General features: G+C 37.0%; 1 protein-coding gene across 4 annotated transcripts in view; it reads right to left on the bottom strand.

The window, feature by feature from the left end:
• The window catches only part of Gabra3 (gamma-aminobutyric acid type A receptor subunit alpha3), a 210989-nt gene that overhangs the window by 98053 nt on the left and 95705 nt on the right, over window positions 1–17231 (bottom strand). For all 4 annotated transcript variants that reach the window (XM_029473538.2, XM_021152863.3, XM_085838162.1 and 1 more), the window contains one exon: window positions 16109–16230. In XM_029473538.2, coding sequence (XP_029329398.1) covers window positions 16109–16230 — 122 coding nt within the window. The remainder of the gene's footprint in view (window positions 1–16108; window positions 16231–17231) is intronic.

The following is a 17231-nucleotide window of genomic DNA, read 5'->3' as shown; positions in this document are numbered from 1 at the left end:
TGTATGTCTTTGACTTTCTGATATCTGTTTGAAATTCACCCATGCTCTTGCATTTACTAGCAATTAATTAAATATTTGATTGGTACTCCACAGAACATGTATATTATACTTTATTGATGGATCAATTGGTTATTATGAATAAAGAAACAGTAAATATTTATATACTATTTACCATTGCCTTAATTTGTATTCATTTGTACTCAAATAAAAGTAGCATTGCTCATTAATAGGGCAAAGGGATGTTCCCTTTTGTAACACATTTTAAAAATATTTTCCAATGTCAGTATACAATTTTGCATTTTTACCAGTAGCATATGAGAAGGCTTACACCACCATATGCTTGCAAGCATTTGACACTACAGATAACGGCCCCCCTATATACACAAACATTTTTGAAGTTTATCTTCCAGTCATTTACTAATGATACCAAATTCTGTTTAAAATTTATATTTACAGCTTGCATATTTTAAATAATTGATTTCTCCTATACACTCTCTTTTATAAACTCTGTAAAGATAATTAGAAAAATTTTGACTAGGTTGTTTGGTTTTCTTATTTAGTTTTGATACTAATTTTTGTATTTATATTCTTGATAAGAATTCCTTGTCACAAGAAACTATTCCACATTCTGACTTATTTCCTGGACAAGAGGATTTTAGTTTTGTTAAATTCTCTCTTGTTTTGAAATTTCTTTTGTTGTGTCACATCTCTACAACACAGCTTCCTTCAATAATAATTCTTCTTCTTCTTCTTCTTCTTCTTCTTCTTCTTCTTCTTCTTCTTCTTCTTCTTCTTCTTCTTCTTCTTCTTCTTCTTCTTCTTCTTTTCACAGTCCAGTCATTATGCCCCTCCTGGTTCTTCCTCTGGCTGTTTTGCATCCATACCTCTTCCCTACATTTTTAAGAGGATGTTCCCCCCACCCCCACCGCACCAGGCCTCCCCCTCCCTGGGGTCTCAAGTCTCTTGATGGTTAGGTGCATCTTCTCTCACTGAGGCCAGTCCTCTGCTGTATATGTTTCAGGGGCCTCATATCAGCTGGTGTATGCTGCCTGGTTGGTGGTTCAGTGTTTGAGATATCTCAAGGATCCAGGTTAGATGAGACTGCTGGACTTCCTTTGGGTTCGCCGTCCTCCTCAGCTTCTTAAATTCTCACTGAAAAATTTGTTTTTCTTTATTTTGTGACTTTTATGTCATATCCTAGAAAGTCTTTGTTTGACTCAAATATATACAACTTAAAACTACGGGGCTCATAAGATGACTCAGTGGATAAAGGAACTTGTCACCAAGATGATAATCTGAATTTCTTCCCTGGGACCCACATGGTAGAAGGAAAAACCGAAAACACACATCATGACATTTGTGTGAACACCTCTCTCAATCTCTTTCTCTCTCTCTCTCTCTCTCTCTCTCTCTCTCTCTCTCTCTCTCTCTCTCTCCCTCCCTCCCTCCCTCCCTGTTTGCGTGTGTGTGTCTTTCTGTGTCTGTCTTCTTCTCTCTCTTTCTCTCAGTCTCTCTCACATATACAACATTCATGAACACGTGTATACAGACACAAAAAATAAATAGATATAAAAGTAATGAAATATTTGGAAACTTTCAACTATATTTCCTTTATCAAGTTTTTCTGACTCTATTAGATTTTTCAATTGTGGCCTTCTACCAATTTTTATTTAATTGTCATGTAAGCTGTAAAAATTGTGTTGGAGTTCATGTTTTGATCTATGTCTGTGTAACAAAATTTATTGCAAAGTTTACGTAGTTTATTCTGGACTATCAGCATAAGCAAAAAAAAAATCAATTATCAATCCTGTTCTCTGGAACATTTTTTTTACTCTATAACCAACATCACATTCTTATTATTGATATAGTTTTATGGTACTTCTTGAAACTTATATCCTGTATACAAACACATTTAGAAAACACATTTGGTGTTTTTAGCACTGTCCTTTTTTGCTTACATTTTACATTTGTAAATTTCTACCAAAGAATAAAAACAATACAAACAAAACTCTATACAAGACAGCTTTGACTTTATTTTATCTTATTATTTGGAGATTGTGTTCAATCTACTGATGTGTTTATGGAGAATTGAGACTATGTTAGTTTAACTACCCCTTTGTGTAAATTCTAAATATCAGTCAGTGGCAAAAGCCTTGTTGGATCACATGTCTACTCATGTGCATGTGTATAAAATTATCAATTCCCTGATATATTTGCATGCTTCATAAAACACGAGTTCACTCAAATTCCCCCTTTTCCCATCTAGATTCACTTCCAATTTTCTTCTCATTCCTTGTGCTGACAAAAATATCAATAAAATTATTCCTAATGATATTCTGCTATACTCATAGAATGGTGCCTTGTCAAGTCATCATCAGAGAGGTTTCCTCTTCCAGCAGACAGGAGCTAGTGCAGAGACCCACAGCTAGATATTATATGAAAAGAGTCTAAATTGGAGGTCTTCATCAGGTTTCTCCCCTCAGAGCTTGTGGAACCTCAGAGCAGAGGAAGGGGAGGAAAAGACTGTAGGAGTCAAAAGGGATGAAACATGAAGAACATGGCTCACTGAATCAACCAAACAGGGCTCATATGGGCTCACAGATTGAAGCAGCAGTCATAGGGCTTGTAAGGGTCTGGACCAGGTTCTCTGCTTATATTTTATGGTGGTTAGCTTGGTGTTTTTATGCAATTCCTAACATTGGGAGCAGGTGTATCTCTGACTCTTGCCTGTTCTTGGGACTCTTTCTCCTACTGGGTAGCCTTGTCCAGCCCCATCACAGTCCCAGTCCTCTCCTCCCAGTTCCACCCTTACAGCACCCCCCCATTACCCTCTTTCCTTCTCCTCAGACAAGGGGAAGCCCTCATGGGTACCAACCTATCCTGGCACATCAAGTCACAGCAGAACTAAGCACATCCTCTCCCACTGAGGCCAATCAAGGTAGTCCACATACAGGAAAGGGATTCATAGCCAGACAAGAGACAACAGAGTCAGAATCAGCCCCCACACCACTTATTAGATGACCCTTATAAAGACCAACCTGCACATCTGTTACAAATCTATAAGGATTTTAAGTCTCCCTGTTTGTTCTTTGCTTGGTGGTTCAGTCTCTGTGAGCCCCCTGGGCCCAGTTTAGTTGATTTTGTAGGTCTTCTGGTGTTGTCTTTGACCCATCCAGCTCACTCAGTTCTATCCCTCACTCTTCTACAAGTCTTTCCAAGCTCTGCCTGATGTTTGGCTGTGAATCTTTGCCTCTGTCTCCATCTGTTGCTGGATAAAACCTCTCAGGAGACAGTTATGCTAGACTCCTATCTGCAAGCATAGTAGAGTATCATTAATAGTGTCAGGGGTTCTCTCTCTCACATGGAATGAGTCTCAAGTTGGGACAGTTATTTGTTGTGTTTGGTTGTTCTCGTTTGGAGAGCTGATCTGTTCTGAAGGGAAATGTTAGTGGAGTGGATCTGAGGAGATGGAGCTAGAAAGTATGGTGTGAAGTGAAACTGTGGTCAGAATGGTTTGTATGAGAGAGTACAATCAAAGAAATCTACAATAAAACAAAATGAGAGAATTCAATTAAAAAAACTGTGGTTGGTGGTAATTTTATGGAAGAACATCAAAGATGTGCTGCTGTCTTCTCTTCTCTGTAAGAATGTCAAATATATTATTTGTCCATATCTTCCTTATAAACTTTCATTATTTTTTCTGTTTACTAGTTAGATAGTCAGTGTATGTCTTTGAAAATGTTTCTCTGTGCTAATTTCTTTGCTTTGGAATCACTAATGCTTTAATGACCTGACCATTTCATCCATAATTTCTAGGAACTTCACATAATGTTCACTGGCACTTTCTTTTGTCATTTCAATTTTGCTGAGACAGTGGATCTTTTCATTTTGTAATTTCATATTTTTTAAACTTCAATTTGTTTTAGGTTTCTCTTTTAAGAAATTCTGCTATCCATGTTTTTGAATTTTCTTGTGACTCATTGGATATAGTTATGATAAGTACCATAAAATCTTGACCTCTCCAACACCAGGGTCATATAATTTAATCTCATTAATTATATATTTTCCTTTATATTTGGTAGAATTTTCCTGGTTCTTGTTAAGTAGGACATTTACAGTATTTTATCATGGAGTCTGGATCCTCTTATAGTACTATGAGAAGATTTCTTTATCTCATTTGTTTTAAAAGGTCTCTCTGGGTAATAGTCTTTGTTGCTTAAAGTTTTAAGCCTTTCTTTTGATGCCTTGGTTTATCTCATGTTCCACTTAGGAGACAGTATATGGCCATGGTTGAAGTCTAAGTTCATTTTAAATACTCAAAGGCTGCCATGCAGCTATGGGTCTGTTCCATACTTTTGCTGCTCATGAAGTCTCCTAAAATAGAGGCACTAAAGTAAATTGTATTTTTCTTCTCAAACCTTTGGTATGCTGACATTAAGTCAGGCCATGCATATACAGCCTGAAGATTATCATTCAGAACAGGTGGAATACTTTGCTTAACATTTTTTTTTCTATTCTGGAATGTCCACATATTCTTTGTCCCCCATGAATCCCTTTCTCTACTTTTCCTAATAAGATATATGAGGTTTCTGTCATAATTTCAGCCACTTGTGCCACAGCCCCACCTTGCAGTTACTCCTTTAGAGAAAACTTGTCAATGAAAGTAAGAAAAAATAGGAAACTTTTTCCTGCACAGGCTGTTCTCTCAAATCTCTGCATACCATCATAGTTACCTTTCTGTGTATTTTCTAGCCAAGGTACATACTTAATATGTTTTCAGAGGTTTTATTAATAATTGGCCATAATGTATTTGCTGTATTTACTTGTTATTATTTTTGACACACTATGGAGTTTATTTAGTCTGTGCTACTCCTCAACCATATTACCAATCCAAATGCATTTTCCCATGTCAGCCTCAAAAGTACTAGGACTTCAGGTAAACATTACCAAGTGCCTCCTGCTAGATTAGTTATTTGTACTGCCACTGTTAACTTTAGTTTATTCTATATTGTCTTTGTGAAAGTCAAGATACTCATTTATTCTAGTAGAACAACAGTAGAGTTCTAAATGTAATGTGTCAATGATTATGTTCCTTTAAATGTCTCCTAAGTTTTATGTTACAAATATGTATTGTGCCAACTTCTTATTTATAGTCTTTAACAGAAAGGCAGCTGGCTATTGGAGTTTTTCTGAACATTCTAGATACAAGACAATCGATGGAGTAGCATAGACAAGAAACATAGACCCAAAACATGCAAAATGCCAACAGTGTGATGTGCTTGTAGACACATGCCTCTATTAACAGGCATGCGACTTCTTCCTTTCCAATTTGTATCCCCTTGATCTCCTTTTGTTGTCGAATTGCTCTGGCTAGGACTTCAAGTACTATGTTGAATAGGTATGGAGAAAGTGGGCAGCCTTGTCTAGTCCCTGATTTTAGTGGGATTGCTTCAAGCTTCACACCATTTACTTTGATGTTGGCTACTGGTTTGCTGTAGATTGCTTTTATCATGTTTAGGTATGGGCCTTGAATTCCTGATCTTTCCAAGACTTTTATCATGAATGGGTGTTGGATTTTAGCAAATGTATTCTCTGCATCTAACAAGATGATCATGTGGTTTTTGTCTTTGAGTTTGTTTTTATAGTGGATTGTGTTGATGGATTTCCTTATATTAAACCATACCTGCATCCCTGGCTGAGACAAAAGGATGGACAATCTAGAGACTGCCATACCCGGGGATCCATCCCATAATCAGCCTACAAACGCTGACACCATTGCATACACTAGCAAGATTTTGCTGAAAGGATCCAGATATAGCTGTTTCTTGTGAGGCTATACCGGGGCCTAGCAAACACAGAAGTGGATGCTCACAGCTATTGGATGGATCACAGGGCACCCAATGGAGGAGCTAGAGAAAGTACCCAAGGAGCTAAAGGGGTCTGCCATCCTATAGGTGGAACAACAATATGAACTAACCAGTACCCCCCAGAGCTCATGTTTCTAGCTGCATATGTATCAGAAGATGGCCTAGTCAGCCATCATTGGAAAGAGAGGTCCATCGGTCTTGCAAACTTTATATGCCTCAGTACAGGGGAACGCCAGAGCCAAAAAGTGGGAGTGGGTGGGTAGTGGAGTAGGGGGGAGGGCATGGGGGACTTTGGGGATAGCATTGGAAATGTAAATGAAGAAAATACCTAATTAAAAAATGTAATTAAAAAAATAAAAAGAACCGGGATCCGGGACTCCGTTGAAAGTAGTCTGCACAGGTGAGAGTGTGCACTACAGAAGCTAACAGCTTCTGGGACAGGCAGGAGCCACAGAGCTTCCAAGGCAGCCTCCCTTTTCGGGCTCCAGACATTCGGGCACCTTCCCGGCCAGAGGATAGGTGTCCGCCCAGCCCTGGAGGGCTTTGCTCAGCATCTTGGTTCTGAGACGCCACTGAAAGTAGTCTGCACAGGTGAGAGTGTGGACTACAGAAGCTAACAGCTTCTGTGACAGGCTAAAACAACACAGCTTCTGGGATAGGTTCTGTTTTGGGCCTTCATCTTTGGCCAGGAAGGAGGTCTGAACGCCAGATATCTCTGTGCCTTCCCTGTAAGAGGAGAGCTTGCGTGCATAGAGTGCTCTGACCACTGAAACTCAAAGGAGAAAGCTAGTCTCCCATGTCTGCTGATAGAGGCTAACAGAATCACCAGAGGAACAATCTCTAACCAGAGACAACTATAACAACTAACTCCAGAGATTACCAGATGGCGAAAGGTAAATGTAAGAATCTTACTAACAGAAACCAAGACCACTCACCATCATCAGAACCCAGCACTCCCACTTTGTCCAGTCCAGGGCACCCCAACACACCTGAAAAGCTAGACCCGGATTTAAAAGCATATCTCATGATGATGGTAGAGGACATCAAGAAGCTGAAGTGATCTGCAATCCTATAGGTGGAACAACAATATGAACTAACCAATACCCCCCCCCCCCCGGAGCTCGTGTCTCTAGCTGCATATGAATCAGAAGATGGCCTAGTCGGCCATCAGTGGAAAGAGAGGCCCATTGGTCGTGCAAACTTTACATGCCTCAGTACAGAGGAATGCCAGGGCCAAGAAGTGGGAGTGGGTGGGTAGGGAAGTGGGTGGGGGAGCGTGTGGGGGACTTTTGGGATAGCATTGGAAATATAATTGAAATAAATACCCAATAAAAATATGGAAAAATTAATTAATTAATTAATTAAAACATTAAAAAATAGACTTTACTAAAGCTCAAAGCACACATTGCATCCTATGCAATAATAGTGGGAGAGTTCAACACCCCACTCTCAGCAATGGACAGATCATGGAAACAGAAACTAAACAGAGACACAGTAAAACTAACAGAAGTTATGAACCAAATGGATCTAACAGATATTTATAGAAAATTTCATCCTATGGCAAAAGAATATACTTTCTTCTCAGTACCTCATGGTACCATCTCCAAAATGACCATATAGATTGTCACAAACAAGCCAAAACAGATACAAGAAGATTGAAATAATCTTATATACCCTATCAGATCACCATGTACTAAGGCTGGATATAAAATTAACTCAAACAAATCAGTAGCCTTCATTTACTCAAAGGATAAACAGGCTGAGAAAGAAATTAGGGAAATGCACCCTTTACAATAGTCACAAATAATATAAAATACCTCGGTGTGATTCTAACTAAGGAAGTGAAAGATCTGTATGATAAGAACTTCAAGTCTCTGAAGAAAGAAATCGAAGAAGGTCACAGAAGATGGAAAGATCTCCCATGCTTATGGACTGGCAGGATTAATATAGTATAAATGACTATCCTGCTGAAAGCAATCTACAGATTCAATGCAATCCCCATCAAAATTCCAACTCAATTCTTCACTGAGTTAGAAAGAGCAATTTGCAAATTCATCTGGAATATGAAAGAAAGAAAGAAAGAAAGAAAGAAAGAAAGAAAGAAAGAAAGGAAGGAAGGAAGGAAGGAAGGAAGGAAGGAAGGAAGGAAGGAAGGAAGGAAGGAAGGAAGGAAGGGAAAAAAAGAAAAAAGAAAAAGGAAAAAACCCAGGATAGCAAAAACTATTCTCAACAGCAAAAGAACTTCTGGGAGACTCACCATCCCTGACCTCAAGCTGTATTACAGAGCGTTAGTGATAAAAACTGCATTGTATTGGTACAGAGACAGGCAGGATGATCAATACAATTTAAGGCCCAGAAATGAACCCACACACATATGGTCACTTGATTTTTGACAAAGGAGCTAAAATCGTCCAGTGGAAAAAAGACAGCATTTTTAACAAATGATGTTGGTTCAACTGGAAGTCAGCATGTAGAAGAATGCAAATCAACCCATTCTTGTCTCCTTATGCAAATCTCAAGTCCAACTGGATCAAGGACCACCATATAAAACCAGATAAACTGAAACTTATAGAGGAGAAAGTATGGAATATTACAGGAATATTGCATACTAATGAATTTTAGAAAGATAGAAAATATCCCAGTATGGCCTATACCCTCAAAAACATGGCAACCACTTTTTCAAGAACTAGTAAGTTGATTCTAAAATTTATCTAGAATTATGAGGCATTATTTATAGCTTAAAAACCTAAAGCCTGAAAAATAAAAACAAATCTGACTTATATCATCACATATTAAACCTATCATTAATATATAATAGAATTATTTATCATGAATGAAGTTTGAACTAAATGTTTGAAACCAATCAATGTGCTTCAACTCACTGACTCAACATACACTAACAAGACAAAAACATATAAATGACACACAAAAATGAATTTGAAAAGGTATCACTTTCCCATTAAACATTTTCAGAAACCTAAAGATAGAAAAGAAGATTGCAGGCAGCCATGGTGGCATATCCCTTTAATACCAGCACTTGAGAGGCAGAAGCATGTAGATCTCTCTGTTTGAGACCAGCTTGGTTTGTAGAACAAGTCTCACGATAACCACACCCACACAGAGATACCCTATCTCACACAAAAAGAAAAAAAGATTGTGGAACATCCCTTGATATGATCCTTGATACAACTGTAATTGGGGATAAGGCACAAAAGAAATGGGCTCTTTTTAACATGAGTTAACATTGTAAATCATCTCTCAGTAGTAGTGACACCAGTTCAAGTTTTTAAATAGATACTCCTAGAGCTGATGTTGAGATACCCAAGGAATCAACTGAGGGAGGAGAGAAATTAAATACATTCTTAAAAAAATATGTAATAGAAACTGAGCATAGTGCTACACACCTTTAAGCCCAGCACTCTGGAGGCAGAGACAGATTCTATGAGTTTTAGGCCACCCTGAGTTCCAGGACAGCCAGAGATACACAGAAAATCTGTCTAAAAATAAATAAAATAATTATTTCTTTGGAATAAAAAGGAAACAAGATTGCGAGATGTTATGAAATTGAAAAGCTGACATAATCATCTATATGATTGATGAAATCAATCTAATGAAATCCAGGGAGGGGAACTACTCAAATTCTACTTCTGGCATTAGAGCACCAGTGAATTGGATATTTGCTTTTAAATAAACATTTGAAGTTCCTGAAATTGGTCCTAATGGCATACAGAAAATGAAATATATATATATATATATTGAAGAAAATCTACTAAATTTTAAGGAGGAATGCAAGAACCCATGATATTTAAAACAAGAGCTAAGCTATTCTTGCTTATTGCCCTTCTAGCTCAGCAACACAGAAACCATTCCACACCTGTGCTTCCAGCAACTGTCTGGCCCCATCTTTCACTTGGATTTCTATTTTACACATGGGCATAGAACAACAGGATTTCCCACACAAGCTTGTGCTGAAACTGAATTTTGCAAAACTTTGACTTGGAGGTAGGTTGTCCCCTTTAACCCTAATACTCCACTTATGAGGTCGAGACTCTAATGTACATATAAATTTGTAGTTCCAAATGCCTTTTAATTTGGCTGAAAAATAAGCTGATAGGATCTGAGCCATGGCTAACACTCCTAAAAGCTCAACTAGTATAATGAAGATGCCTCTCAAACAAAATGTGTTGCTGTTTAACATTTGACAATGGAACAGAAAATATTAAATCTGTGCCAGAAAAGAATTCACTTAATTTGTAATGAGGTATGCATTCACAAAACATGAGAGATTGTGGTAAAAGACAATGTTGGGGAAATGGGAAGGTTTATAGGAAATTGGAATACCCTCTAAACCACCTAGAGAAACTAGGAAAGGAAAATTAGGAGAAATATTGTACCCAGGGCTCATTTTTCATCTCTAGCCCTTACACTATGAGAGAGAGAGAGAGAGAGAGAGAGAGAGAGAGAGAGAGAGAGAGAGAGAGAGAGAGAGAATGAATGAATGAATATGCACCATGAAGCCAGAAGTCAACATCCGGTCTCTTCTTCAGTTGCTTTCCACATTGTTCCACATTGTTTTTTAGACAGGGCACTAATTGAACCTCATCCTGGCCAATTCGGACAAATCTGGCTGATAAGCCTGAGATTCTCTTGTCTCTGCCCCATCATCACTAGGATTACATACATGCACTGTATGCCTAGATTTCTAAGTGGGTTCTGAGGGGCCAAACCGAGTTCCTTGTTCTTGCACAAGCATTTTACTAACTGAGCAATCTTCCCCAGATCTACATAAGTTTTTGAAGGATTTTTTCTTAGTTCAGTACTGTTATCAGGGAAGAAGAAAAAATGTTAGGTCCCAAAAGGGCAATTGATGAAACCTGTGAAAATCCCTTTTTACCAATCAGAGAATAACATTCACTACTAATGGTGAGCTTCTATCCTTTTGCCTAACAATCACTCACCCATCCCAGAAATCCAACAGTATAATATGTCAATGGAAAACATTTTTCTTAAACATCTTACACATCTATGAATACTTGGATCCTTTATGAAAGTGTTGTGATTTTCTTATATCAAAAAAATTAAGTGAGACCAGGAAACCAATAAGACCAGTAGAGTTACAATTTTTCAAGAACAGCTAATTAAAGAAAGAAAATAAGCTGTGAGCTGAACTCTTAGAAACATCCCATGTTTCTAATTCAGTCTCTCTAGAGAACATTGTATTATAATTTCCAGAAGCTAGTTTGAAGAAGGGATTTTTTCCCCAATATTATAAAGAAAATAAATTTTAGGAGTCAGAGAATAATATGTCTCAAAGGGATCGCAATTGTTTCTCTAATTCCCTAGCAAACACCTTCAATAAGAGATCTGCTTACTACAGAGACAACTCCGAGTCACAGATGTACTCTAATTCTTCTCACAGATGGATGTGGTTTTGTATAACACACTCATTAAAAAATGCTGCGAGAGACTACAGGTTATATTAGCAGGATGATGCGCTTTTGCAGACATTACAAGATAATAACTCATTTGGTCTGGAAAAACATTGATTAAAAGATTGACCAGGCATAATGGCACACCTCTTTAATCCTACCACACATGTAACAAAAGTAGATAGACCTCAGTAAGTTCAAAGCCAGTTTTAACTACATAGTGAGTTCCAGGGCTGGCAGGTCCACAGAATGAGATCTTGTCTAAAAATAAGAGATATTAATAGATGTAGAAATGCATTTGATAAAATTCAACCAATCATCTAATTTTAAAATTATATATATATATATATATATATATATATATATATATTACTGTTGACATAATACTAAATGAGAAAAAAAGCCAAAAATTTCTCTTTAAGATCAGGAATAAGCTAAAATGGCTACTTTCATCAATTTTACTCAAGATACTCTTGGAAGACTTTGGCAGGGTAATTAGGAAAGAGAAGGAAATAAAGAGCATCTAACATGGAAATGCAAAAGTCAAATTGTCACTGTTTGTAAGTAACATAATGTTATATGTAGAACAAACAAAAAATGCCCCTATGATCAACATGACATCTACAAAATTGTTATATGCCAATCGTGACTTACAAGTCACTGAATAAGTAATAGAGCAATTTCATTTGTAAAAGGTGTAAAATGTAGATACTTAGCAATAAATCCTCAAAGAGGAAAAGGACCACTGCAGTGAAAACTACAAAAAAAAATGAGGAAAGAAATTGAAAATTACACAGAAACTAGAAGTTATCCCATTTCCATAGATTGAAAGAATCACAGTTAAGATATCCATACACCTAGAATTGTCTGCAAGTTCAATGCTCACCATATAAAAATACTAATTAAGTGTTTGAAAGAACTAAAATAACCCTAAAATCATATGATATCACATTACATCCCAGGAAGTGTGCAAACAATTCCATGTAAAATGAACAAAGCAAGAGGTATTGTACTACTAGACTCCAAAGGATACTACAAAGCTATGGTAACAAAAAAAACATTAAAACCACTGTAAAATACATACACTGGCATAAAATAGACATGTAAGACAGAAGACAGAGTACTGTAATCAAGTCCAGTTAAGTGATTTGAAATACAAGTGTTATGAATGCAAATTGGAACCAAATTAGTATTTTTATTAAGTTGTGCTGGGGAAAAATGGATACCAGAAATGAAATTGGATCTATATTTATCAGTAGTTACAAAACGCAACTCAAAAATCCTGAAGGATTTAAGGATTTTCAAGTCTTACTTGAAAGCACAAAATTACTAGGAAAACCCCAGGGTAAACACTAGATCATAAAAATAAGCAAGATAGAGAAAAAGAGAAAATTTTTGATACCTAAACCTCAGACAGGAAGCTAATATCTAGACTACACAAATAACTGAAAAGTTGAAACATGAAAATACTCCCAAATTGCCCAATTATAATGGATGAAGAATGGCCTCACTAGGAATGGAAGGCTACCAAATAAAAAGTCTAGCTTCAGAAATGTGTTATCTCTTTCTGTTTGGTTATCCAGTGATGTCCCATAGATTTCCAAACATTAAAGATATGCTCTTGGTTATCATACTGAAATTAACACTAAAACACTATTGCTGAAGACACCATATATTTGAATCATACAACACAGGGGAAAAAAAGTCTAGCTTGTACTCAACTAGAAGCTTCATCAATACTGACTAGCTTTCAGAGTGCTACTAAGTACTATGCACACTACTGTAGAGAACAAGTCATCAATAGTACCCAGCTGTGAACTCTGGGAGCTAGAAAAATGACTGGCCTAGAAAAGACATGTCCACTGTAAATTAGTGGTGTGAATGTCATGGAAGAAAGCAATGATGCTCTGTTTGGACTTTTATGTCCCACTGTACAAGATGAATTACAGAACTGGAATCATTATTGGGCACAGAACATACACGAAGACAGGTCATAGTCCCTAGGAAAGAAACTGCAAGCATTATTCTGCTAAATAGACATAGTAGTAAATCAACTACTAATGATTTATCATTATACTTGTAAATTAATGTATCCATTAACCCCCATCAGAGAAGCTTCTATTTGCATTAAATGGTATTTAACACAGAGAGCCACAGAGTTCAGAATGTTCAACCTTAAATGGAACATCTATATAATACCTACTTTTCCTGTGATTCAGGAATCATTGTGGAAGGGGGAAGATAAAGACTGTAAGAAACAGATATGGTGCATGAAACAGTATCTTCTGGACAGCAGGACAGCTGCACATATAAATTCACAGTGGTTGGGACAGCATGTGCAAGACCTGTGTAAGCTCAAGCCAAACAAATCCCTGCACAGAGAGGGGAGCTGGACATTAAACACTCCCCAGAGCTGTGGAGTGACGATGGGTCCTTTAGAGGCACAGTGAAGTTTCCTTAAGGATGTAGCCCCTGGTAAGTTGACCATACTCCAGTCGAAGGCAATACTTCCAAGAATATATGGATACACAAGTTGGAAGTGGTGTGCATAGGAAAAAAGGACACAAAAGTTGAGTGGGTAAGAAAAGGGGGTAGATCTAGAAGCAGTTGAACAAGGAAAGTAAATATGATCAAAAGAAATTGTACAAAAATTATCAAAGAACTAAAAATTATGTAAAGTTTATTCTACTTTGTGTATTTTTGTTATTTGGTAATATTTAATGATTCACTATTTGGTTTTTCTAGCTACTAAAGGTAAAACTTGAAATATTGATTTTAACTTCTTTTCGAATGTAGCCATCCTCTTAGCACTACTTATGTTTATATATTTCCATGGAAATTGTTGAAAAATTTTCCATTTTAGCTCTTTTTGACTCATAGGTTTTACATAGAAGTGTGCTGTTTAGTTCCAGTCTATTGACAGATTCTCCAAATATATTCATATCATGAAATTCTAATTTAGTTATGCATTTTAATAGTGGATCTGGATTTAAAAGACAGGATCTTGGGGCTAAGGAGCAAGATAACACTTTTTATTCTTTATTTGTTAAGAAAAAAAATTCTCCCAAGCATGAGGACCCGAGTTCAAGCCCCACAATCGAGGTAAAAAAATTGCTGCACAATTGGGGTACACTTGTAATTTAAATGCTGGGAGACAAAGAGAGGGATCCTTGAGCTTCATTGTGCATCAATTCTGGTTTAATGAGTGAGCACCAGGCCAGTAAGATATCAGTGGCTTTAATGAGGATTGTCATCTGGTCTATACACACACACACACAGAGAGAGAGAGAGAGAAAGAGAGAGAGAGAGAGAGACAGAGAGACAGAGAGAGAGAGAGAGAGAGAGAGAGAGAGAGAGAGAGAGAGAGAGAGAGAGAGAGAGAGAGAGAGAGAGAGCGCTAGCAGAATATGTTTTGTCTTAGTAAATATTACCAGGAAACCTGAAAACCTATCATTATGCTGTTGTTTATTAGAATGCCATTAACTCAGACTGTTTGTTGATGTGTGATCATTTTCAGCTGCTTCTTCTTCTTTTTTCTGTTCTGTTTGTAACTTTCTCAGGTTTCTACTTTCTCAGGTTTTTTCATTTGCCTACAATCTGAGATATTGCTTTTCCTTTAAAGTACCTTTCTCAGGGAGAGGAAATGGGAGGAGGGACTGTGTAAGGGAGGACCAAGAGGAGGGATAAGACAAAAATTTTTGGTTTTGCTTTTTCTTATTAAAGTATTTTTGATAACATCATATATGAGCACTGCATCAACATCAGTCCTACACTTCCATCCTCCCCTCTGTCTTCGTCCCATGCCCCTTCTCACTTTCATTACCTCTTCCAATTTGACTTGCTCTGACTTCCAGTATTAGTGTGAAAAGAAATACTGTGCCTTTAAAAAATGTTGTCTGGAAAATGTACAGGAATAATGGAATTCACTGTCACTATTTATGCAAGGTGATTTATAGTTGTTGAAACTATTGGATACAAGTTGGAAAATGCAATCAAAATAGTCTCAATGTCCCATACCATACATAATTGCCTATTTAATGTAAGCTAAAAATGGTAATTTTAGGATATATAACTTGGTAGACATCAATCAACCTTAAGAATTAAACACACACACATACACGCAAACATACATGTACCACACATATACACATGCATACATACACCACACACATACATATACATACAGACTTACATACATATATACATATACCACACACACACAATGTCTCCTTCTTGAATAATTCTCCAAGAAAGATCCAATTAGTTCTTGTGCTTTTATTTCCAAAAACAAATAAGGAACACCCTAGCAACATCATAAAAGATTATTACCAGGTTATATCTTGAAGAGGAATGAGGATGTTCAAGCCTGGATGTAAATCCAAATCAAGAGAGATTGTTGTAAGGAACATTTTGATTATAATTAGAAAATTTTAATATGGATGCAAATTATATTAGGTTAAGTTATATGTGTATTATTTTTAAAGGTTTTTTGTTCTATGGAAGTATGTAATAAAAGTCTTTAGCAATGAAAGAGTACAGAATAAGTGACTATCAAATTGAGGAGAATTAAAAACATACACATTCATACTTTCCATTCAAGATAGTCCATAGCATAATATATTTGTCTTGCTTAATGAAATTCTCCAAAAACAGATGACAGGTCAGTTGCTGAAGTAAAGGATCAGAATAAAATCCTGGTGCTCAGAGGGAAGAAACTCAACTATAGACTAAGTACCTCCATCAACAGAAGGCACATTATTATGTTTTTAAGGGGCATTATCTCATCAGAGGAATTTTAAAAGAGTAACTGACCTCCAAGTCCAGGTCGAAGCCGGTTATCATAGCCATCCAAAAGCCGATCCAAGATTCTAGTGAAGATAGTGATATTATCTGTACTATCATCAGGAATATCTGGGGCATGCTTGGGAGAGAGTCTGCAAAGGAAAATAAGAGTTCTTAATAGGAAACAATTACATGACAAAACATTTGAATTCTAGAAGATTTCATTAAGTAGACCGGGCAAATTTAATAGCTGTACATCTTGACCCACAAAGTAAACAATTCTTATTTGTTACAATAATTGCCTGTGTAGGAAAAGAACAGTACTCCAAACTTGAATTCTCCCTTCTACACTTGAATGAGATTTGCCAGGTACATGTTTCAGCCTCATCTCAGCAACAGACAAACACATGCAGAAATCTCAGAAATCTCAGTATTACTGGAAACAATAAGTGGCAGACATTTGATTGATCAAATTAAAGAAGACCGTTATTGAGAACTTGCCTCCAATCTAGTCCAGAGAGATCCATGATTACAGAAGTCAGACAAAACTTTGAACTACCCTCAGTCACCACCATATAAAGACAGAGCAACCAGTAAGAGTTTAGAAAATACTAAAGCTATGAGGAATAAGCTTGCCCCAAAATCAGGCCACCTGATTCTTCCAATCCCAAGCCACCCTGAAAAGCAGCCCTACCCAATAAACCCTATACAGGCCCATGTTCTTCCCAGTTCTCTGCTGCTTCTCACCAGAACATAGGCAGCCACTCTCCCAGGTTTTTCCCTCTCAATAAATATTTTACATAATATTTGCTATGCAATGTGACTTCATTGTATTCCTTGGCTCCTGACTTCCAGGATATCTTTCCATGCAAGCTGTAACACTTAAACCTATCCCTATCTGAGGAACTATTGTCAGTTGGTGACTATTGGGAGAGGGAAAATCAATTTTCTGTCAGAATGTGGCCCCTGATAGGTCCATGATGCTCCAGGGGAAGACCACATTCATCAATAAATGGGCAGTGCAGACTCATTTGAATGTTCTAAAAAGAAAAGAAAAGGAAGGTGAAGGATACACGATAGAATGTGTACAGAAAAGAGGAGTGGATATGGGAGGAGTTGGAGTAGGAACTGGGTATAATAAAGAAAAACTGTC

This window comes from Mus caroli, unplaced genomic scaffold, assembly GCF_978045245.1.
Source record: "Mus caroli unplaced genomic scaffold, Mus_caroli_1 scaffold_5, whole genome shotgun sequence".
NCBI lineage: Eukaryota > Metazoa > Chordata > Mammalia > Rodentia > Muridae > Mus > Mus caroli.
This window is presented reverse-complemented; position numbering and strand designations above follow the sequence as displayed.